At 38.6% G+C, this 19062-nt stretch overlaps 1 protein-coding gene across 3 annotated transcripts in view; it reads right to left on the reverse strand.

Annotated features, from left to right (window-relative positions):
- Positions 1-19062, reverse strand: part of LOC114652763 (uncharacterized) — a 363527-nt gene that overhangs the window by 256991 nt on the left and 87474 nt on the right. For all 3 annotated transcript variants that reach the window (XM_051927768.1, XM_051927767.1, XM_051927766.1), the window contains 2 exons: positions 14072-14190; positions 166-294 (listed from right to left, as the gene is read on the reverse strand). In XM_051927768.1, the coding sequence (XP_051783728.1) occupies positions 166-294; positions 14072-14190 (248 nt within the window). The remainder of the gene's footprint in view (positions 1-165; positions 295-14071; positions 14191-19062) is intronic.

Raw genomic sequence — 19062 nt, forward strand, 5'->3', positions numbered from 1 at the left:
ACCCCATTTCCTTGAATTTTCAAAATACATCATGCCCTAACCTTACGCTTTGAATGCAACAGCGTTTTCCCCCACATAATTGTTAAATCTGCAAATTCACATACATACTTTCCTAAGGGTATAATGAGTATCAGCAGTTGGAATTTTAAAAAGAGTTTTGTTTACCCTGATGAACAGGCGATCTTCAGTTGCATTTTTTCCAAGTCCCATAAAATATGCTGTGCTCCCTTCAAAAGTATTTACTGCTTCATTCAGAAGTATGCAATTTGAGTTTTCAAGTTTCAGTAGATCCTCCTAAAAAAAGACAACTCATTGAAAATACAAATAGTAACAATTTTCTTCATAAAATTATCTTGTATTGTAATGCAATTCTGCATTTTTCTTATTGGTAAAATACTTTATATTCTGCATTGCATTGCAGATTAAGAAATGAATTAATTGTAATTAAATATTTTTTAATATTTCAGATACTCATTCAAATTTAAAGATAATGTTTAATATTAGGTAGTAATCTCTAAAGGCGAGAAAGGTCATTGTCTAAAGTACATTTTTCCAATAATGTTTAAAATTTCAGAAAATATGAATTGTTTACATTAGCAGCTTTAATATTATAAATCCAAGAGGTTGAGCAGCTACAAGGGACACTGGAGAACATTTGGCAGAGCTGTTCTTTGTGCAAGGACATGGATTGACTTCATGGACAATGGAGACCTCTTCTTTTTAGATGAGATAGTCTACACCCTAGCAGACAAGGCTACCCTCAGACAACAACAGCAAGGTAACAAAGTGTTTGTGACTATGTAACTGTGTTGACACCATACTGAAGATGCAGAGAAAGTGGTAGCTTCACAAAGACCAGGATACATAAGAGAAAATGAAATCAAAAAACAAAATCAGGGTCAAATGCCAGTAAGCCAATAGAATACTGATCACCAAAGCCCAACACACATATCAGAAAACAAAGTCAAAAATAAACACATGAAAAGTCCTGACTTCCTAAAAAAGAGTTTGAATAACTAAATGCACAAGAAGTTGTTTTATAAAGCATGGAAACCTAAACACAGAAGGTAGCATGTCATCATGTATACTATATATAATGTATACTACATCCACAGCCATGTCAAAAAATACAAAACTGTGGCATTTGCTCTAAAGTTTTTAACAAGAAAACAGGCAAGGCTAAAAATAGAAGCAAAAGGAGAAACCTACAAGTCAACCCAAAGAAAACAAGCCAAATCCTTAATCCATATAAATCTAGAAGCAACAGCAGAAAAAAAAATCACAAAACCAGAAATCCAAACAGAAAAACAAAAAAAAAAAATACTCTTTTACACTTAACTCTCCTCCAAATCACATTTAATGAACCTCAAGCAAGTTGCTCTCCCAGCCTGCCTTTAAAGGCCTTTTTGGGGGGCAGGAGTTTGACCAGGTGTTTCCTTGCCATAAGGTATTGGTTGCCCCACATCTTACGGGGTCCACACACAAAATTTATAGAATTTAAGAGAACAAAAATATACACACAATAACTATATAATTAAGAAATAAAATAATGTTTTCATAAAATACAAAATTAAGCAAATAATAAAATTAAATTATTAACATAAACAATCATAATAAAATAAAAGTAAAAAAAATGAGCTTTTTGGAAACTTTTTGGAAATTGATCTAACATTGTATATCGATGGGAGGGAGGTAGACAGATGGGAGAGAGGTTAGGAGCACACGTTGATACAGCACACTGCCGCACCCACCACATGACAAACCAACTCAGGATCCCAGATTAGAACCCCAGTGCAGCCATGCAATGGCTAACACCTCAGCACCACACTAGTTCAGATGGAATGGAACAGTGTGAGTTTTTTTATGGTGGCTGGAGTGCCAATTCTGCCAAAAAACACACAGGTTTTTCCCTGCAGGTTGGAGAGCCTACATGCAGATCTGTAATAAACTTCATTACTAACTCTATCCATGGATAATTAGGAGGAAAAATATTCTAAAATAAAACCAAAGCTAAAACTTCACTAATTTTTGTTCTATTAAAAGTTTCTCCAGCCAAGACAAAATCTTTCGTACCTTTATGTCTTCCAACCAAAAAATACTGATCTACTAATTCAATGATATAAGTAATTACAGGGTAACTGAACATAGCAGAACAAATAGACCAATTTAAAATGTTTACTTCTCATTGAATATGGTATTGTAGAGTTTACTAAGTGTAACCTCTTCCAGAATCTCTCAGCTTTTCCTGGGCTGTAATCACTAGAGTAATGGGGTCATAAAAACCATCCACAGTAGTTACTTCTAAAAACTTTTCTTTCTGCAGATTAACCTAATTAAGTCTATTATTATTATCAAATTGTCTGAACAGGGCATCTGAATTTTATTTTAATCTCCAGAATGATAGGAAACAACATATGAAGAGTTATCCAACAAACTTGAATAACCCAGTACTGCCAAGGACAACCTTTAAACCATCACTCTAATGATGTCACAAATAAGTGCATTGTAGTGTGGGAAACTTTGCCAAGGAAACTTCAAATTCCTCAAAACCATTCACTTGCACAGGAGGAAATTGCATCTCTTTCCTGTAATAAGGGCTTAAATGCATGGATTTCAGTCTGGAGACATGAAAAGTCAATTGTATCTTAAAATGTGCTGGGAGTGCCAGACTATACTGTAGGATGCATTGCCAACTCTCCTATGGATAATTATATAAGGGCCAATTAAATGTTCTAGTTTGCAACTGTAAAAAAGGCTTGTCTGTCTTTAAGGTGCTGAGGCCCAGTTACGTGAAAGTCACAGAGTATGCAGTGAGCATGTGAGTTTGAGAGACGTACCACGTGAAAGCTGGAGCTACTGGAGCTGCTAGAGAAAGTTAAAGTTTGTGTGTTTGTTGACCAAATGTAAGTTGTTATGTACTTATTGTTCTGAATTAATAGTCATGTTAATATTTTACATTACTTAGTGTTTATTATTATTACCGTAAATAATACCATTCTATAAAATAGAGGATGTTTGTACTCTGTTTAATATAGACTTAGCCTGTAGATTATTGGGATACTGTATTGCATTAAATCTTTAAGAGATGTTGTGTATTAATATGGATATAAACCTGTTATGTTGCCGCATTGAGGTTGTAATTGCAAATACCTTACGTTGATAGTGTGTAGCTATAGTGCCATCTATCAGACATTTTCTGTATTGCATAGTGAAACAACATTTGCATACATATGTGTACTAAATGATTTATTTTGTTGTTTGCCTCGTTAGAACCACACACTCACCTACCTAAACCTACCTGTACAGTTGTTGTAACTCATGTGTATTTCTGGCATTTCAACATTAAAGCAATGTTCCTGCCATGGTTGGATTAGTTCCTGTGTTCTAACCGACACACCACAGTGACTATAGTGAACTGCAAGTCTGCCTTCTCACCTTCCTTTCTAGTAGCGACACTGGAACCCTCAGGCAGATGTCTTGTGTAGCTAGCCACACCTATTGTTCGATCTTGAAGATAGGCACCTTTTACACTTACAGTCCACAAACTATTTGGCAGAAGCTCCTGCCTTCAGCAGATTTCCATGAACTAGATGGCACGTGGACCACAAGTTCGACAGATAAGCTGCACCTCTGGGAATGGATGAGGAACAGGAGAAAATATCCAAAACATGAGGTTGAAACCCATAAAGACACTCAAATGGAGACATGCCCAAAGCTGAATGACTTAACACATTTCTGGCAGGTTCTGCTAGTGCTAGGAATTTACTCTAAGATTTTTGATTTGAGTTTATTAAACAATGGAGGAATTGTTTACAATTCCCTGGTCTGCAGGGCAAAATCAATTATAAACATTGTACAAATGTGGTCTGTGATGGGTTGGTGCCCTGCCCGGGGTTTGTTCCTGCCTTGCGCCCTGTGCTGGCTGGGATTGGCTCCAGCAGACGACAATGACCCTGTGTTAGGATATAGCGGGTTGGAGAATAACTGACTGACAAATGTGGTAAGAGGAAGCCACTTCAGCATGGCAAGAGTAGTTTGAAAGCTCAGATCTAATTTCACAGGAGGCAGAACTAAAGGAATAAACATTAGATTTATCTCATATCATTGTATGTTAAAATTGTGTTACAGCAAAGAGAAAAAAATTAATTTAATTTCCCAATTAAAAGCCATTGCTGAACAGCAAGTATGGGCATATGATACAGAATTTAAATATGGAGATATCCAGGGTTATAAGGCTACTAGGGGAAATCTCAAAAAGGCATCAGAGATGTTAAGCAAAAATAAAAAACAGTGCATTATGAAACATTTTAAAATAACTCTTGCTGTATTTGGAAATCAATTAAATCAACAACCCCATTAACTCCAATAATGACACTTAGTTTCCTGATGTTCTAAATCAGTTCTCTGCTTGTTTTGACAATCAAAAATATCACAGCTGTCACTCACATCGCACCACCAGAGAAGGAATTTACTTTCAACATCATTAGTTGAAATCTGTTTTATGTAAAACTGACATTAACAAAGCAGCCAGTCCCTAGGCTTTGGGTAATGCACTGAACACATGTGCAGATCAACTAGCAGAAGTGTTTAACAATATATTTACCTCTCATTATAACAAGCTATTTCTACACTGGACTGAAATCCACTACCATCATTCTTGTTGCAAAAACTTTGCTTGAGTGATTCAAAAGTGATATTGTCACACATCAAGCCAATACCAGCTTTCCAGGCAGATGCACAGATGTCATGATTGCACTGCACAAAGCACTGACACATCTGTAATATCTGCTTTAAGTATCACAACTCCCCATAAATTGGTTAATAAACTTAATAATTTTGGTTTGGGTAGTTTACACTCTGTACTTGGATTATGGACTTTACCACCAACAGACCCCAGAACATTAGGGTTAGAAGCTACATTTCCTCCACTATAATTCTGAACACTGGAGTGCCTCAGCATTGAGATCTGAGCCCTATTCTCTTCTTCCTTTTTACACATTACTGTGTTTAGATTCATTCCTTGGGTGATAAAGGCACTATATAGCGCCAGACCCGGCACAGACTGACTGACACAGAGGCACGTGTAAAATCCAAACACAGACTTTATTTTCTTCAGCTGGAGGGCACGTCTTCCCCGTGAACCCTCCAGCCACAACACAGTCCCAAAAGCACTTAAACAACACAACTGTTAACCTTGGCACCAACACTTCGCCTTGGCAACCTTGTCCTCTTCCTCCCAATTCTGGCCTCTGAGTGGTGGATGCTGGCCCTTTTTATAGCCCACCCAGAAGTGCTCCAGGTGGTTGATCACCTGTTGCTAATTGCACCTCCAGGCGGGGCTGCAAAGTTGTCCAGGTTGGATCCGGGATCCATGCAGCACCCCCTCGCGGACACCCCAGATCCCCACAGGATTGTGAAGAACTCCATCTCACATGGAACCCTGCGGGAAACTGAGGCACCATTGTCAGCCAGGGAGGCTGCCACCAAGCGTCCTGGGGAAGGTACTGAGGAGCCCATGGCTGCTCACCCGGAACATAAGTAGAATGGGCGTCCTGGCCGGGCATGGGACACGGCACCCGCCACACTTGTAATAAGTTTGTTGACAGCACTACTGTAGTGGTCAGTGGAGTTGACACTTGGTTGAGTGGTGCACAGATAATAACCTGGGGCTTCATGCATAATGCCGTGCATAGAATTCACACTAAAATATGGTGTACGGACAAAAGCGGAAATGTGCGTACGCACAAGAAAATCCAGATGCATGAATCTATGCATAAGCCAACTTCCATGTTCTTCTGCAACATAAATCCCAGTCAGTGTGAAAGGTAACACATGTGCACGCACCTGCTGCCACTCCCCAACTCCTCCCAGAATTATGCCTCTTTGAATATACAAATCAATATAAATAGCCCTTAAGCTAAGCGTTTTCTGAAAAGACAATGGCAAAGTCATGGGGGAAAATAGAAGAACTTCAGCGAATACCAAGTGGAGGCAAAGAAAAACGTACTATTTGTTGGTTTAAACAGTGGTATAAACAACAAAAGGAAGTTCATCGAGTGACATAGAGTGTCGGAGTCGCACAGTGCCCCAAATAAAAAAGAAATTGTCAGATATCAAAGTCGCTGTGAAAAGGTGAGTTGTAGCCCACCATCTGAGAGTCATATGGAAGCTTATTAGGATACAGGGAAAAGACAGAAATACGCACACTGTGGCAAAAAAGCTTGAAATGTCAACTTTAATCTCAAAATTTCCACTTTAATCACGTAGTTTATTTTATCTTTAAAGTAGAACATCATAAACTTCATCTTAAAATCATTTAATTTACTAGTTTTTTCAAATACCATCATAATTAAAGTAGCACGTTAAATGTTTTGTTTTGTATTGTGGTACCCAGTTGGGGTTCATGCCCGGCCGGGATGCCCAGGAGGACCGGAGGAGGGCTTGTGCCTCATCCAGAACATGAGGGGGCGCCCACCATGGTTGCTTTGGGAGCCACGGGTACAACCCTGTAGGGGCCCGTGGTCACCACCAGGGGGCGCCCCGATGCCTTGGGAGCCCTGGACCTCAGCACTTCCGCCACACCCGGAAGTGCTGGGGGGAAGAGGATTGGGGACACCCGGAGGACTTCCGGATACACCGCCAGAGCTTCCGCCACACAGGGGTGTGGCTTCAGAAGCTCCTCAGGATGCACCTGGAGTCCATCCGGGGTGTATAAAAGGGGCCGCCTCCCTCCAGTCATTGGCAAGAGTCGGGTGGAAGAAGGACGGAGCTCAGAGGAGAGGAGTGGAGGCGGACCAGAGACTAGAAGGCATTGTGTTGTGTTGCCAAGGACTTAAGGGGTGATTGGTGCTGCGGCACTGGGTTTGTGCACTGTAAATATGAATAATAAATGTGTGTGTGGTGAAACCATGTTGTCTACCTGTCTGTGTCCGGGCTGTTCCCCACAGTATGTATTCTTCTATGTGCTCTATGTGTGTGAATCACTACGTGCTTCTTAAACGAGCTTTCTCTTCCTCCACAGGACACAGAATCCATTACATTCATGAAATTACAGCTCTCTGAATAAATTAAATACTGAGATGTATACTTGATATCAGTTTCATGATGATAAGAATTAAAGCATGTTATTAAACATGGGAACACAGTGGTGCAGTGATAGTGACAAGATGGTGCCCCGTCCAGAGATTGTTCCTGCCTCACGTAAGATGCTTGCTGCGCCGTGCGCGACCTTCAATGAAATAATTTATTATATCAGTATTGTCTCTCTCAAACGTATTACCGTAACCCCAAATTCCTGTCCTTCATTTTCTTTCTCCAAGTACCCAATCGCCTCAAAATCAGCTCTGTAATAGATGTCAAGCCATCTGTAAACTTAGAACGCAGATTCTTCAAAACTTTTAAGGAACATTGAAATATCTTCATAGTAAATTTTTAATTATTCCATCCATCTATCCATCCAGTGTCGTGCCAGCCCCAGTAAGAATACAACGCGAGGCAGGAACAATCCCTGAACGGGGTTCCAGCTCCTTGCTAGTACTGCGACACCGTGTCCTCACATGTTTAATTATAGATTATTTAAATGATGTTAAAATTTTATCTGTATAATATATAAACATATTTTGCTGCATTTCATCTTAAAAATGATATCATCATCATATGTAAATATGCGCTTTATAAAGTGGCTCAGGTTGTGCAATATTATAACTGTAGTATAAGTTTACAGTTAGGTGATTGTACTTATAAGTACAAACAATTCTACAAGGAGCACTTGATGGACTGATTGAGTGCATTTATAGTTCTTGGGATGAAACTGTTTCTGAACCACAAGGTCCCTACAGGAAAGGCACTGTAGCATTTGCCGTATGAGAGCAGCTCAATGCGCATGGCTGAGGGAGCATGTGCTTGATGCAGTATACCAATAATTCTCTTTCTGATCAGCTGCTGTAGAGCTGTGATTCTACACTAAGATACAGTGGGATAAATACTCTGAATGGTGCAGTGAGAGGAACAACGCTAAAGTAGCTATGGTATTTGGAATAGTTTGCCCATTCCGTGGACCATTATATTGTTACAGGTTAAGTACAATCAGATGCTTTAAACTAATAAACAATATGCGGTCAATTTCAGTGTATTTGATAAAGCCGCATCAGGTATGTGGATCTAAACCTGGGGGGAAACCACACTGGAACAAAAGCACTGCTTTGATTTAGCTGGCGTGAAAATGTGCGTGGCTTTACCCAAGTTTAGTTTTTTATACATCGCGATGTGAGCGTGGAAATGGGTGTACGAAACATTTTTGTGTATATGCACCATTTATACATGAGGCCCCTGGTCCTTAATACCTTAATGTGATTGTCTATTCTGATAATAAAAGTGAAGATCATTTGATTACTGTTGCTGTCATAGGAAATACAAAATGATCATAATAATACACCTTAATAAACTCAGACCTAAAATATGAGATCAATGCTGATGTAAATCAACTTCCAAACAGATGCAAATAATATGTGAAGCTATATAAAGGCCCTCATTTGAATTGTGAATTTCCCCTTGGGGTTAATAATAAAGTATCTATCTATCTATCTATCTATCTATCTATCATTTGAAAAAAAATATACTTAATATGAATAGGAAGCAATCATGGTTTAATGATTATACATACTCTAACATTTGAATGCCAAGAATTAATTGCAAATGTAGAATAATAATTCAAGTTTACCCATCTGCATTGAGGCAGAAATTATTAAGTGTGAAAAAGCACTCCACAAGACTTTCTCTACAAAAAAAAGCAGGATGACATTATGCCCCAAGTTTTATTTAAATTAATACTAATTTTAAAGATTCAAAGGGTGGAGCTGTAATCCACTTTATTAAATTTCTAATTATAAATGCCGTATCATCTCATTCTTAGACAGGAAAGCGTAATCTCCTCAGATTAATCATTATAGCACATTTATATTGGAATTGGAAAACATGGCTCCATTCTGGAGAGCCAAATTAGCTGTTATGACTGCATCTATCTATCTATCTATCTATCTATCTACTGCATTCTAGATGAAAATTTTTGTAAACATTATACAAATGCAGCAACTCTCGGCCTATAAACCAGATACTAAGATATGCTTTATAATCTGCTAGATCACCCTATTAGCTTTTCAGATTGTTTCTCTTCATTGTCTGTATGTAGACAGTTACAAGCCTACCAAGACTAAGACTTCTAAATCCTGACTTCTGAGATCCTCTTCCGGTTTGAGTGAACGCTGGCGGGACTGGTCGCCGCTGCTCGCTGGTAACTAGACTATGTGATTTTGCTAGACTAGTGATTTTGATGGTATTTTTTGCCATTTTTGCTGACATCTCTGCGTGGCTGTATATGCTGTGTATGCATTTAGCTTCAGCCTAACCTCTGTTTCGTTTGAAACTTACCGGTTTATTCTCTGGACGTCTGAGCTGCCTGTGGCCTCCTCACCTACAATGTGGACTGGTAGGATATTCGCCTGGTTAATGTTTGTTTGGAGTCTTTTGTCGCTCGTTATCCAACCTGCGACTGGCCTCCTCCAGTACCCAGCTGCTGAGCTTCTTCGACTGCGTCTTCTCCAGTCTGTGCCTCTGCTGTCGGTGCTGTATTTCGACCCGGACGTCATACTTCTCCCTCGTCGGAGATACATCCACCGTGGGTCCCGCCGGAGATTCCGAACGGATGCTTCAAAGGAATTAACTCTTTTTGGTCCGATTTTCGGCACCCTCCACATAACACAGATAGGAACACTGACCATAGCGTGTTGGCCAGCTTAGCTCGGTCGACTAACACCACTGTCAAATGCGACAGCAACATTGTCAGCTTTGGTCTACTGAACATCCGCTCACTCACAAACAAGGGACATCTCATTCAGGATCTCCTCATTGACCGTAAGTTTGACTTTCTCTGTTTAACTGAGACTTGGCAGCAACCTCAAGACTTTTCACAACTTAATGAATGCACCCCCCCTAAGGGTTTGTTTACACTTGTCAACCCCGTGCCTCTGGCCATGGAGGAGGTGTCGCTATAATTTATTGCGAGAAGTGGAAATTCCTGCCATTGTCTGCTCCTGCTGTTAGCTCTTTTGAATCGACTGTGTGTCAGTTGTCTGGGTCAGTTCCCACCATCATTGCAACTGTCTACCGGCCTCCTAAGTCAAACAACAATTTTTTGAACGATCTTGCTACCTTCTTTACCCATTTATCTGTAATTACTCCAAATATAATTCTGCTGGAGGATTTTAATATACATCTGGACAATATCAATATCCCTCTCACTAGAGACTTCTTATCTTGCCTGGAGAGTTTTGGATACCAGCAGCACACTGATGCTTCCTACCCATTGTAAAGGACATATCTTGGACCTGATCTGCTGCTCTAGTGTTGTTCCTTTTGATCTTACAGCACATGAACTCACTATAACCGACCATTTTCTCCTTTCATTCAATGCCAAACTTACATTTTCTGTTCCTAAGCTTCCATGTCTCATAGCCTTTCGTAACATTAAGAATATTAACTTGAATTTGCTGTCTTCTAGAATTGATTCCCAAATGGAACTATTTTATAATTTATCCACTCCCATAGAACTGGTCTCATATTATAACACTTGTCTTAATGGTATTCTTAATTCTCTGGCTCCGCTAAAAACCAGATCTGTTTCTTTTTCTTTTTCTGCCCCCTGGTTTACGCCTGAACTTCGGCTTCTGAAAGCTAAGGTTAGGCAACTTGAAAGGTTGTTTAAAAAATCCGGACTCTATTACAAGGATTGTATAGCTCAAACCAAATCTAATTATTACACTCAGTTAATACAGGTAACACCAATTCTTTGTTTTCTTTACTTAATAATGTTACACAACCTCCAGACTCTTTACCATCTCACCTTTACTCAACTGCTTTCTGTAATTCTCTTATGTCTTTTTTCAATGAGAAAATCCAAAAGATACATCAGCACCTTTGTCCAGATCCTCTCTGTATTCCTTCTGAGCTACACTCGCCTATTCACTCTTTCTCTTCTTTCCAGCTTCCCACTTCTCTGAAATCTCAGATCTCATCTGCAAATCCAAGTCATCTACTTGTCAGCTGGACCCCCTGCCTACAGTTCTGGTTAAAGCCTGCCTCCCCTCTCTAGTCCCTCTTATTTCTGCCATCATTCACTCTTCTCTTACTACTGGTATTATTCCCTCATCTTTCAAAACTGCTGCTATAACCCCAATACTAAAAAAAAAAATGTCATGATGAAATTATTGTCTCTGCTAACACATCTAATTTAGTGTCATCTGAAAATGTAAAATATGTACTACTTATACATTTAAATCATTAATACTGACTTAAAATTATATTAGAGTCTCACATGGCAAAAAAGAGCCCTTTCACCATATTCTGTTTCTTTCATGAAGCAAGTATTTCAACCATCTGCACATCATGATGTCAATGCTTTTTAGGTGCATTCACCTATAAGGTGAAAAGCACCGACTGTCATCATGTCTGTCTGTCTGTCTATATGTCTGTCTGTCTGTATCAAACAAGCTGGAAACTCACTGGACTGATTTTGTTGAAATTTGCCATACTGTAAATTTGTCAAGGAAGGTCACTGTTCATTGAAGTATCTTGAACAGAGCACGCTGTACAAATTTTTGAAATTTCAAAAACACCCATTTAAAAGAACTGTTGAATTTTGAAATGAATCTGTGTTAAAACAGAAAAACACTTAGCATGACAACAATTATGAATTAGCTTGCTATTTCAAATTTTCTTTGTGACAGATTACTTTAACTTGTTTACTTGTTCAGTACCTGCTCCTGACGCTACAACAGATTCCCAATACATTTTACTAGAATGGAATGGAAAACAGTGCATTCATGTTGCAACTTTCTTAAACATCATCATAAGTAGGTTGCTTTATAGAAATCAAGGACACATACTGTACATTTGAGAACTAAGCAAGACATTATAGGTAGACAAACTTATAGGAAAACAATTGTTGATAAATGTAACTAGTGTTAGGTTCATAAGATACATCATCTACATATCAATAAAAGCACGGTGGTGTGGGTATTGAGAGGAATCTGTTAACTGCATGTGGAAGCAACAACTGAGAGACAAGAGTACATTATAAAGTGTCTTTGGAGGAGGCATACTTATTAAACAAGCCAAAAATTTTAAAAAAATCATGAAGGAATAAGTAGACCAATGACAGAAGGTAAAGAGGAAAGACCAACAAGGATTTCAAGTTAATAAGTTTTTGACCTTCATCCTAGCAACAATTGCAACCCAACTTCAAGAGTACAGTATTGGAGGAGGGAGGCATTAGTAGATAATAAAGCTACAGTATTGGATGGAGGATGCTGTAACATGGCATATGTGGCAACCTTATGTAAGATAATTACTCAACTAGAATAATGACATTTTTTTTTGATGTGTAATAAGCATGTGTGACTTAAAGCTACAAATGGAATAAGCAAAAATGAACATACAGTAAAAGAAAGTCAGGGACACAGCACAGACAACAATAACAATTTATTTTGCGTATAGTCCAAAATCACACAAGGAATGCCTCAACAGGTTTTAACAGGCCCTGTTTTTTGACAGCGCCCTAGGCTTGACCCCCTAATACAAGAAAAAACTCCCACAAAATAAACCCTGTTGGGGAAAAAGAAATGAAGAAATCTTGGAAAAGAACTAAACCAGTCGTGTTGCTTGTATCCTGACTCTGTGTATGTATGTATGGGTGTGTGTGTGCGCATGGGCATTTGTGAGCATGTACAGATTTGGCATTATAAGTATAAGAATGATGTTATGTTGGCTTTGATGTTCCAGATTCTGGATTTATAAAACAAACTTTTTTATGGTGTTTGTCAGGGAACAAAAACAAATTTTAGGAATACATTGGGATTTATAAAAGAAAACTTGATGTTAGAACATGCTTATTTTTAGGACAACTGTGACCCATTAATATGCAACATTTTAGAAAAAGTGGGAAATGACAACACACTTGATCAATAAAGTAAAGCAGCCAAACCAGCTAAATTACAGCTCACGCATATAATAATTTCTATCACCAAGCTGTTATTAAAGTGTGCATTGATGTGACAAATATATTAAACCTCAAAAGTGCTGAATATAATGCATAGACTCTGTTTTAGTTCCCTTTTAAGGGGCCAATGCTGCATATCTGCTCTGATGAACTTTTTTGGTTTTTCATCAATTTCTATTGGCTACCTGTTGTCACTTCCCAGGTAACTCACTAACAGGTCAGGAATCTCTCAGCCAACCTGCACTCTGTCATACTCGCTGTGCTGGAAGCCTTTAACAAACCAATTACTAGGAGGCAGCAGTGCCACTGCTGTGTAACCTTGCCACTAATTCTGTGATTTTTATTTTTTTGTGGGATCACTGTTTTTGGAGAGTTGTCACAGATAAAATGAACTTATATACTTTAAAGGACCTTTGCAACTGATCTCATTGATGGAGTGGCTGCATACCAGTTTACTGTTGATTAATGTAAGTATACAGTATTGTTTCATTTTATTTGATGTCAGTGGTTTAAGTGTTATAATGTGTATGTCTATGGTTCAAGGTGGACCACTATATCATTCAGTCTCAATATTCATTGTAGAGCAGGTTATCAATATACCTTCATTTAAGGGTATTCAGTTTTGTGTGTGTGGGTGTGTGTGTGTGTGTGTGTGTGTGTGTGTATAAAGAGGGGTGGGGTCAGAGTGAAGAACATTCTGAGCCTGGCCGATTTGTCTCCTACACCTCGCTTATGATAACACAAGCAAAGATTCTGCAAAGCAAACAGATTAGGTTTAATGAGAAAGAAATATAGCACCCCTAGTCATGTTTATTCCCATTCCCCAGTTCACTTTGCTAAAATTAGTCCTTTGGTTTATGATTTATTTAATTAAACCACACTACTGTGACTTACCATATATGCTTTATGCTTTAATGTGTAAATAAGTAAAACTGAGAACACTAGTAAGATTCTAAGGTTAAGGTTAGGATTAAGGTTAAATTAAAACAACATCAAATATACACTGTATTTGGAACTCACTTCATTAAAGCTGCACTGCTGAAAATGTGTTGTAAGGATCTCAAACCTCTTTTGTAAAGCATCATGATGCATTTCTTCTTGTTTATTTTCTGTTCTGCCACTTCTTTTGTTTTCTTTGCCTTTAATTAAAACACAGACAAGCAAGTGATCAAGTCAGTCAGTCAGTCATTGTCCAACCCGCTACATCCTAACACAGGATCACGGGCGTCTGCTGGAGCCAATCCCAGCCAACGCAGGGCGCAAGGCAGGAACAAACCCTGGGCAGGGCACACACACACACACACACACCAAGCACACACTAGGGACAATTTAGGATCGCCAATGCACCTAACCTGCATGTCTTTGGACTGTGGGAGGAAACCGGAGCACCCTGAAGAAACCCACGCAGACACGGGGAGAACATGCAAACTCCACACAGGAAGGACCCGGGAAGCGAAACCAGGTCTCCTTACTGCAAGGCAGCACTGCTACCACTGCGCCATCGTGCTGCTCTCAAATGATATAAAAATATCCAAAAGCATCTTTTGGTACTTAAGATAAATTCTATTCTGAGCACAGCAGTTTATGCTTGTAAAATTATATGAAAGCACCAGAAAATTTGATATGAAACATGGAAGACAAGAATGGGAGTAAAACAAACATAAACATGTTATTCAATAAATGTATTTAATCTGCCCTAGATCGACCGCTTGAAATGATGCAGAAAATCTTAAGGCTTCTCCAGTCTTTAGCAGGATATCTGCAGAATAGTCTGACAAACATATACAAGGTTCTCCTGCTCCTTTAAAACAGAGCTTATACAATCACCCTGTACTGCTCTTGAGTTGTCAGAAACTCCTGGAATATTTTAATGCTGTAAATGAAAGTTTCAATGGTTATTACAAATTGCACATTTTTGGGGGTTGTAATTTTAATATTTATTAACTGCATCAGGTCAAATGTATGATTTCTTTGGGAAACATGATAAGGGCAAGAGGCAGGGTAAAGAGTTAGTTACTGGCGTTGTGTATATGTAACTGGAAGAGAGCTTAGGAATACAGGAAGGTGAGCCACTCAGTGTTTATTTTTTATTTTATTTAATCCTTTGAGACCTAAGCCTTAAAAAAAGTGTATAGGGAAGTATTGGTACTTTTGTTTGTAATGTAATGATAGTTCTCCCTATCATCAACTGCTTTATGGTCCACTGATTGTAGACAAATTTAAATTTCTAGTCATGCCAGTTTGTAACAGTACTACACAATACATGAAAACAGAGAGAAAAAATGGAACAAAAAAATCAACAAGAACTTCCTCTCAGAAAACAAATGCCTTTGGTCATTTATATCACTTGAAACTACAACAGATTAATATCTAGTCTTCGATTGACTCAACTAGGTTACAAGCTATACTCTGGTTGGTAGTGATGGGCATTTCAATTTGTTTTTTCTGATCTGTTTCTTTGGAACTATCTGATTAAGATAGGATGACACGAGGATGCTGGGCCAGACAATGCATCTGGACATGGTTCTCAAGGAATGTTGAAACTAGCTGATTTATCATTGCTTATTGAGGTTTCTGTGGTGGAATTGGTCAAGATCACCAGATTCCTTAGGGTGCAACTCACAGTTAATCTTACTTGGTCAATTAGTAAGACTTTCATAGCCAAGAAGGCACAACAGTGTCTCTGCTGGCAAGTCTACCCCTCCACTTCTCACCACATCCTACAAAGCACCATTAAGAGCATTCTGACCAGCTGCATCACTGCCTGGTTTGGAAATTGCAGTGTTTCTGATCATAAGGTCCTACAATGAATAGTGCACACACCATGAAAGATCTGTGAAGGGCACAATGGTCCATAGGTGAATGAAAAAGCCTTAAATCTTACCAAATACGTCCACTTTGGAGTAGCAAGTTTATGAGCATCATTTTGAAACTAGAAATATTTTATCACAGATTAAATCTATATTTCATTGAGTTAAAATGCATTTCTGACTCGTTTGTCTTTTACAACTGCTGTTGTGGGTGGAGTTGTTACAACCTCCACAAGCCCTCCAGAACCAGGTTATATTCTGCTTATAACCCTAATTTTGCTTCTGCAATTCTGTTTCTTCAGTGTTATGTTCTGCCATATTCAGACAGATGTGCGCTCTGATCATATGAGTGTTTTTACTTAAATGGTGCTGACTTTTGGACAATTACATTCTGTATTGTTACTTTACATAGCCTACAGAGCTATATTCATGCCGTGTGGCAGCTTAGTGAAAAGAGCAGATGCGCGTTTCACTATACTTCGTAAATATAATAATAAATCTGAGGTGAACTATTTAAACTATATTGTATTTTTGATAAAAGACAGACTTTTGAAAGAGCCAACCCACCCACACATTGCAGTTTCCATGATATGTTCACTGCTTGCATGCTAAATGAAATTCCCAGAAAATGAAAAGGGCAGAGTGAGCAATAGAGCAAATTAAAGTGCCACAAACCAATTGTTGACTTTTTTAAGGCATGATGAGTCACTCTTCCTGAGGATATTATAATATAAAAAAAAAATTAGTTTGAGTGAATAAACTCACTAACACTCAGTTGTACCAATAAATTTGTAAATACATGGAGAGATCAAGTAAAACTTGGGCAGACCCTGGTGCTGTGAGGCAGGAGTGACAGCACTGTGCTACCACTCTACCTAAGTTGAAATATCTGAAATAAACTTCAACCTGGAAAAACTTGCATTTCTACATTGGCCCTAGTCTGTGTGTGTGTGTGTGTGTGTGCGTGTGTGTGTGTGCACATAGCATGGAATACTGGAAAAATCTGTTGATATCAACTTCAGTATTTTGAGTATTTCATAAAAATTTTAACAAAGATGAAGTGGTGGCTTGAGGCTAAGAATCTATACTGGTATCTGGAAGACTGACAGTTCAAATCTTTTACTGCCAAAATGGATTGTACCCCCTTTGATCCTTGAGCAATGCTTTTAACCTTAAAATCCATGGGCACTGTACAATGGCTGACCCTGCGCTCTGTCTTCCAAATATCATGTGCAAAGAAGTTTCCTCTCAGGGATTAAAAGAGTGTACCAAACACCAAAAAAGAAATACATTTGTTTATTAAGATGAGTTTACTACTTACATAGTTTTTACACAACAGTGCCATCTGCTAGAGGGAAGGGAGGGAACCAGTGCCCTACCTGCCTTTAATGCAGAGGTGACACTCTGATCTAGCTCTATTAACAGTGAAGAATTGCAGAATAAAAGACAGTCAATAGCAGTTTTTTTTTTTCACACATACCAAAAAAGTGGAACCAACCCTCCATTCCTGCACTCTTCCAATCCATTCTATATCACTCCAAGGTGTGTGGTGAAAAGAAATAATTAAAAAATACTATTGCAGTGAGTACTATTGCAAGTAAATTGTTGGAAAAAATGTTTCCACAAGTGGACCAGAGGTACTTTATAATTAAAAAATGGTATTTTACCTTTTTTCCTATTTACTACTGAAATATTAGGAAAAATGTGATATTAAGAGTTTTTTGTATTATTTTACTTAAGTGATCCAGTGTTGGCTGATACAGTGGTATTTTAGACCTCAAATGATGAAGTGTAAAAAATGTATTATTCCAATAAGCATGCTACTAATTTCAAATTGTGAAAATTACTTTTTATGGGAATTCTAAATGGTTATGATATCACACCAGAAAATGGTGTCTCTTCTGTAAACATTCCATAGTATTTCAAAAAATTATTTGCAATGTTTGCTTATTGTTATCTGCCACTATCTCTCTTTCTTCTCAAGAAACCCCTCAAACTGAGGACCACTGTTAGGCTTTCCATGAGTTTGTTTTTAAGACTGATCTGCGATCAGCATATTATCCTTAGGCACAGTGCTACTCACAGGTAAATGTTTTGCTTCCCCATAATCATGACGTGCAGAATTTAAACACACATTGAAACTGTGTTTCTAAACATTTGTGCTTTGAAAGTTTACGTGGTGTTGACACATCACTACAGAACATCCAATCTCTAATTAGAAGACAACTGCCATGTCACAATTTGTTGCTTTCCTTTTATAGATTGCATGCATTGTGACAGAAGGAATCTTTGTGTATCAAGATACTAAGGATACAAATAAAGTTGAAAAATTATAATGACTAAAACTACATATGAAAAGACTCACACTAAAACAAGGACTGTCAACTACTCACCTCCAATATCACAACCCTAGTATTACCTCCATTTCAGAAAGAGTGTTTGCTCATCTCATTTCCTGCCTTTAAGCTCAACCTTCCTTTGCCAATCATTGGGACCACTTTCTGGGTTAAGATTAACCCCAGAACATCCAGTGGTTGGACTTGAGGAGTTCCCTTTTGTAGTCCAGGGTTTCACCTGCCTCCCAGAGCATATCAAATCTGTCCACACAATAGAATCTTCTAGAGTACAATACCTTCCTGATCAGGTAACCCTCACGTGGTTTCCTGCCCACTTTATAATTCTCCCCAGTCACACAGAGGCTGGTGTGTAGGGCTGATTGCCTGTTACCCAGAGCCTTATATTAGAAAGGATCTGCAGTTACCGAGCTACGTTCCTTTGAGAGATGCCCGAGACTAGACGGATGGTAAAAAAAGCAAAGGTGGTGCCGAAAAGACGAGAATAAAAAAACGGAAGGCACTTGAAAATGATGCGGCCAATTGCGCCAAACTGAGTGGCTTTTTAATTAAAAACCCTCGGTTTGACAGCAAAAGTCTAAGTGGAGATGGTGAAAAAGTAAGTAAGCTACGAATTTGCAAAGCATTTGTTCGTATCACACAGACTACGTTATATGCCATAACGCCACATAATTAATTTACATGATTCATAAACTTACACAGTAATTTGCAGGCAGTGCTGTATTTTGTTTAGAGCAGTGCTTATTGTGACACTGATGCCACCTAAATGAGACACTTTTGTGGTCCTCTAGCCCCTCAGCAGCAGCCTCCATTTGCTGCTGGTGATACTGAAGAACCAGAACCAAGC

The sequence above is a fragment of the Erpetoichthys calabaricus genome, chromosome 5 (assembly GCF_900747795.2).
Source record: "Erpetoichthys calabaricus chromosome 5, fErpCal1.3, whole genome shotgun sequence".
Taxonomy (NCBI): Eukaryota; Metazoa; Chordata; class Cladistia; order Polypteriformes; family Polypteridae; genus Erpetoichthys; species Erpetoichthys calabaricus.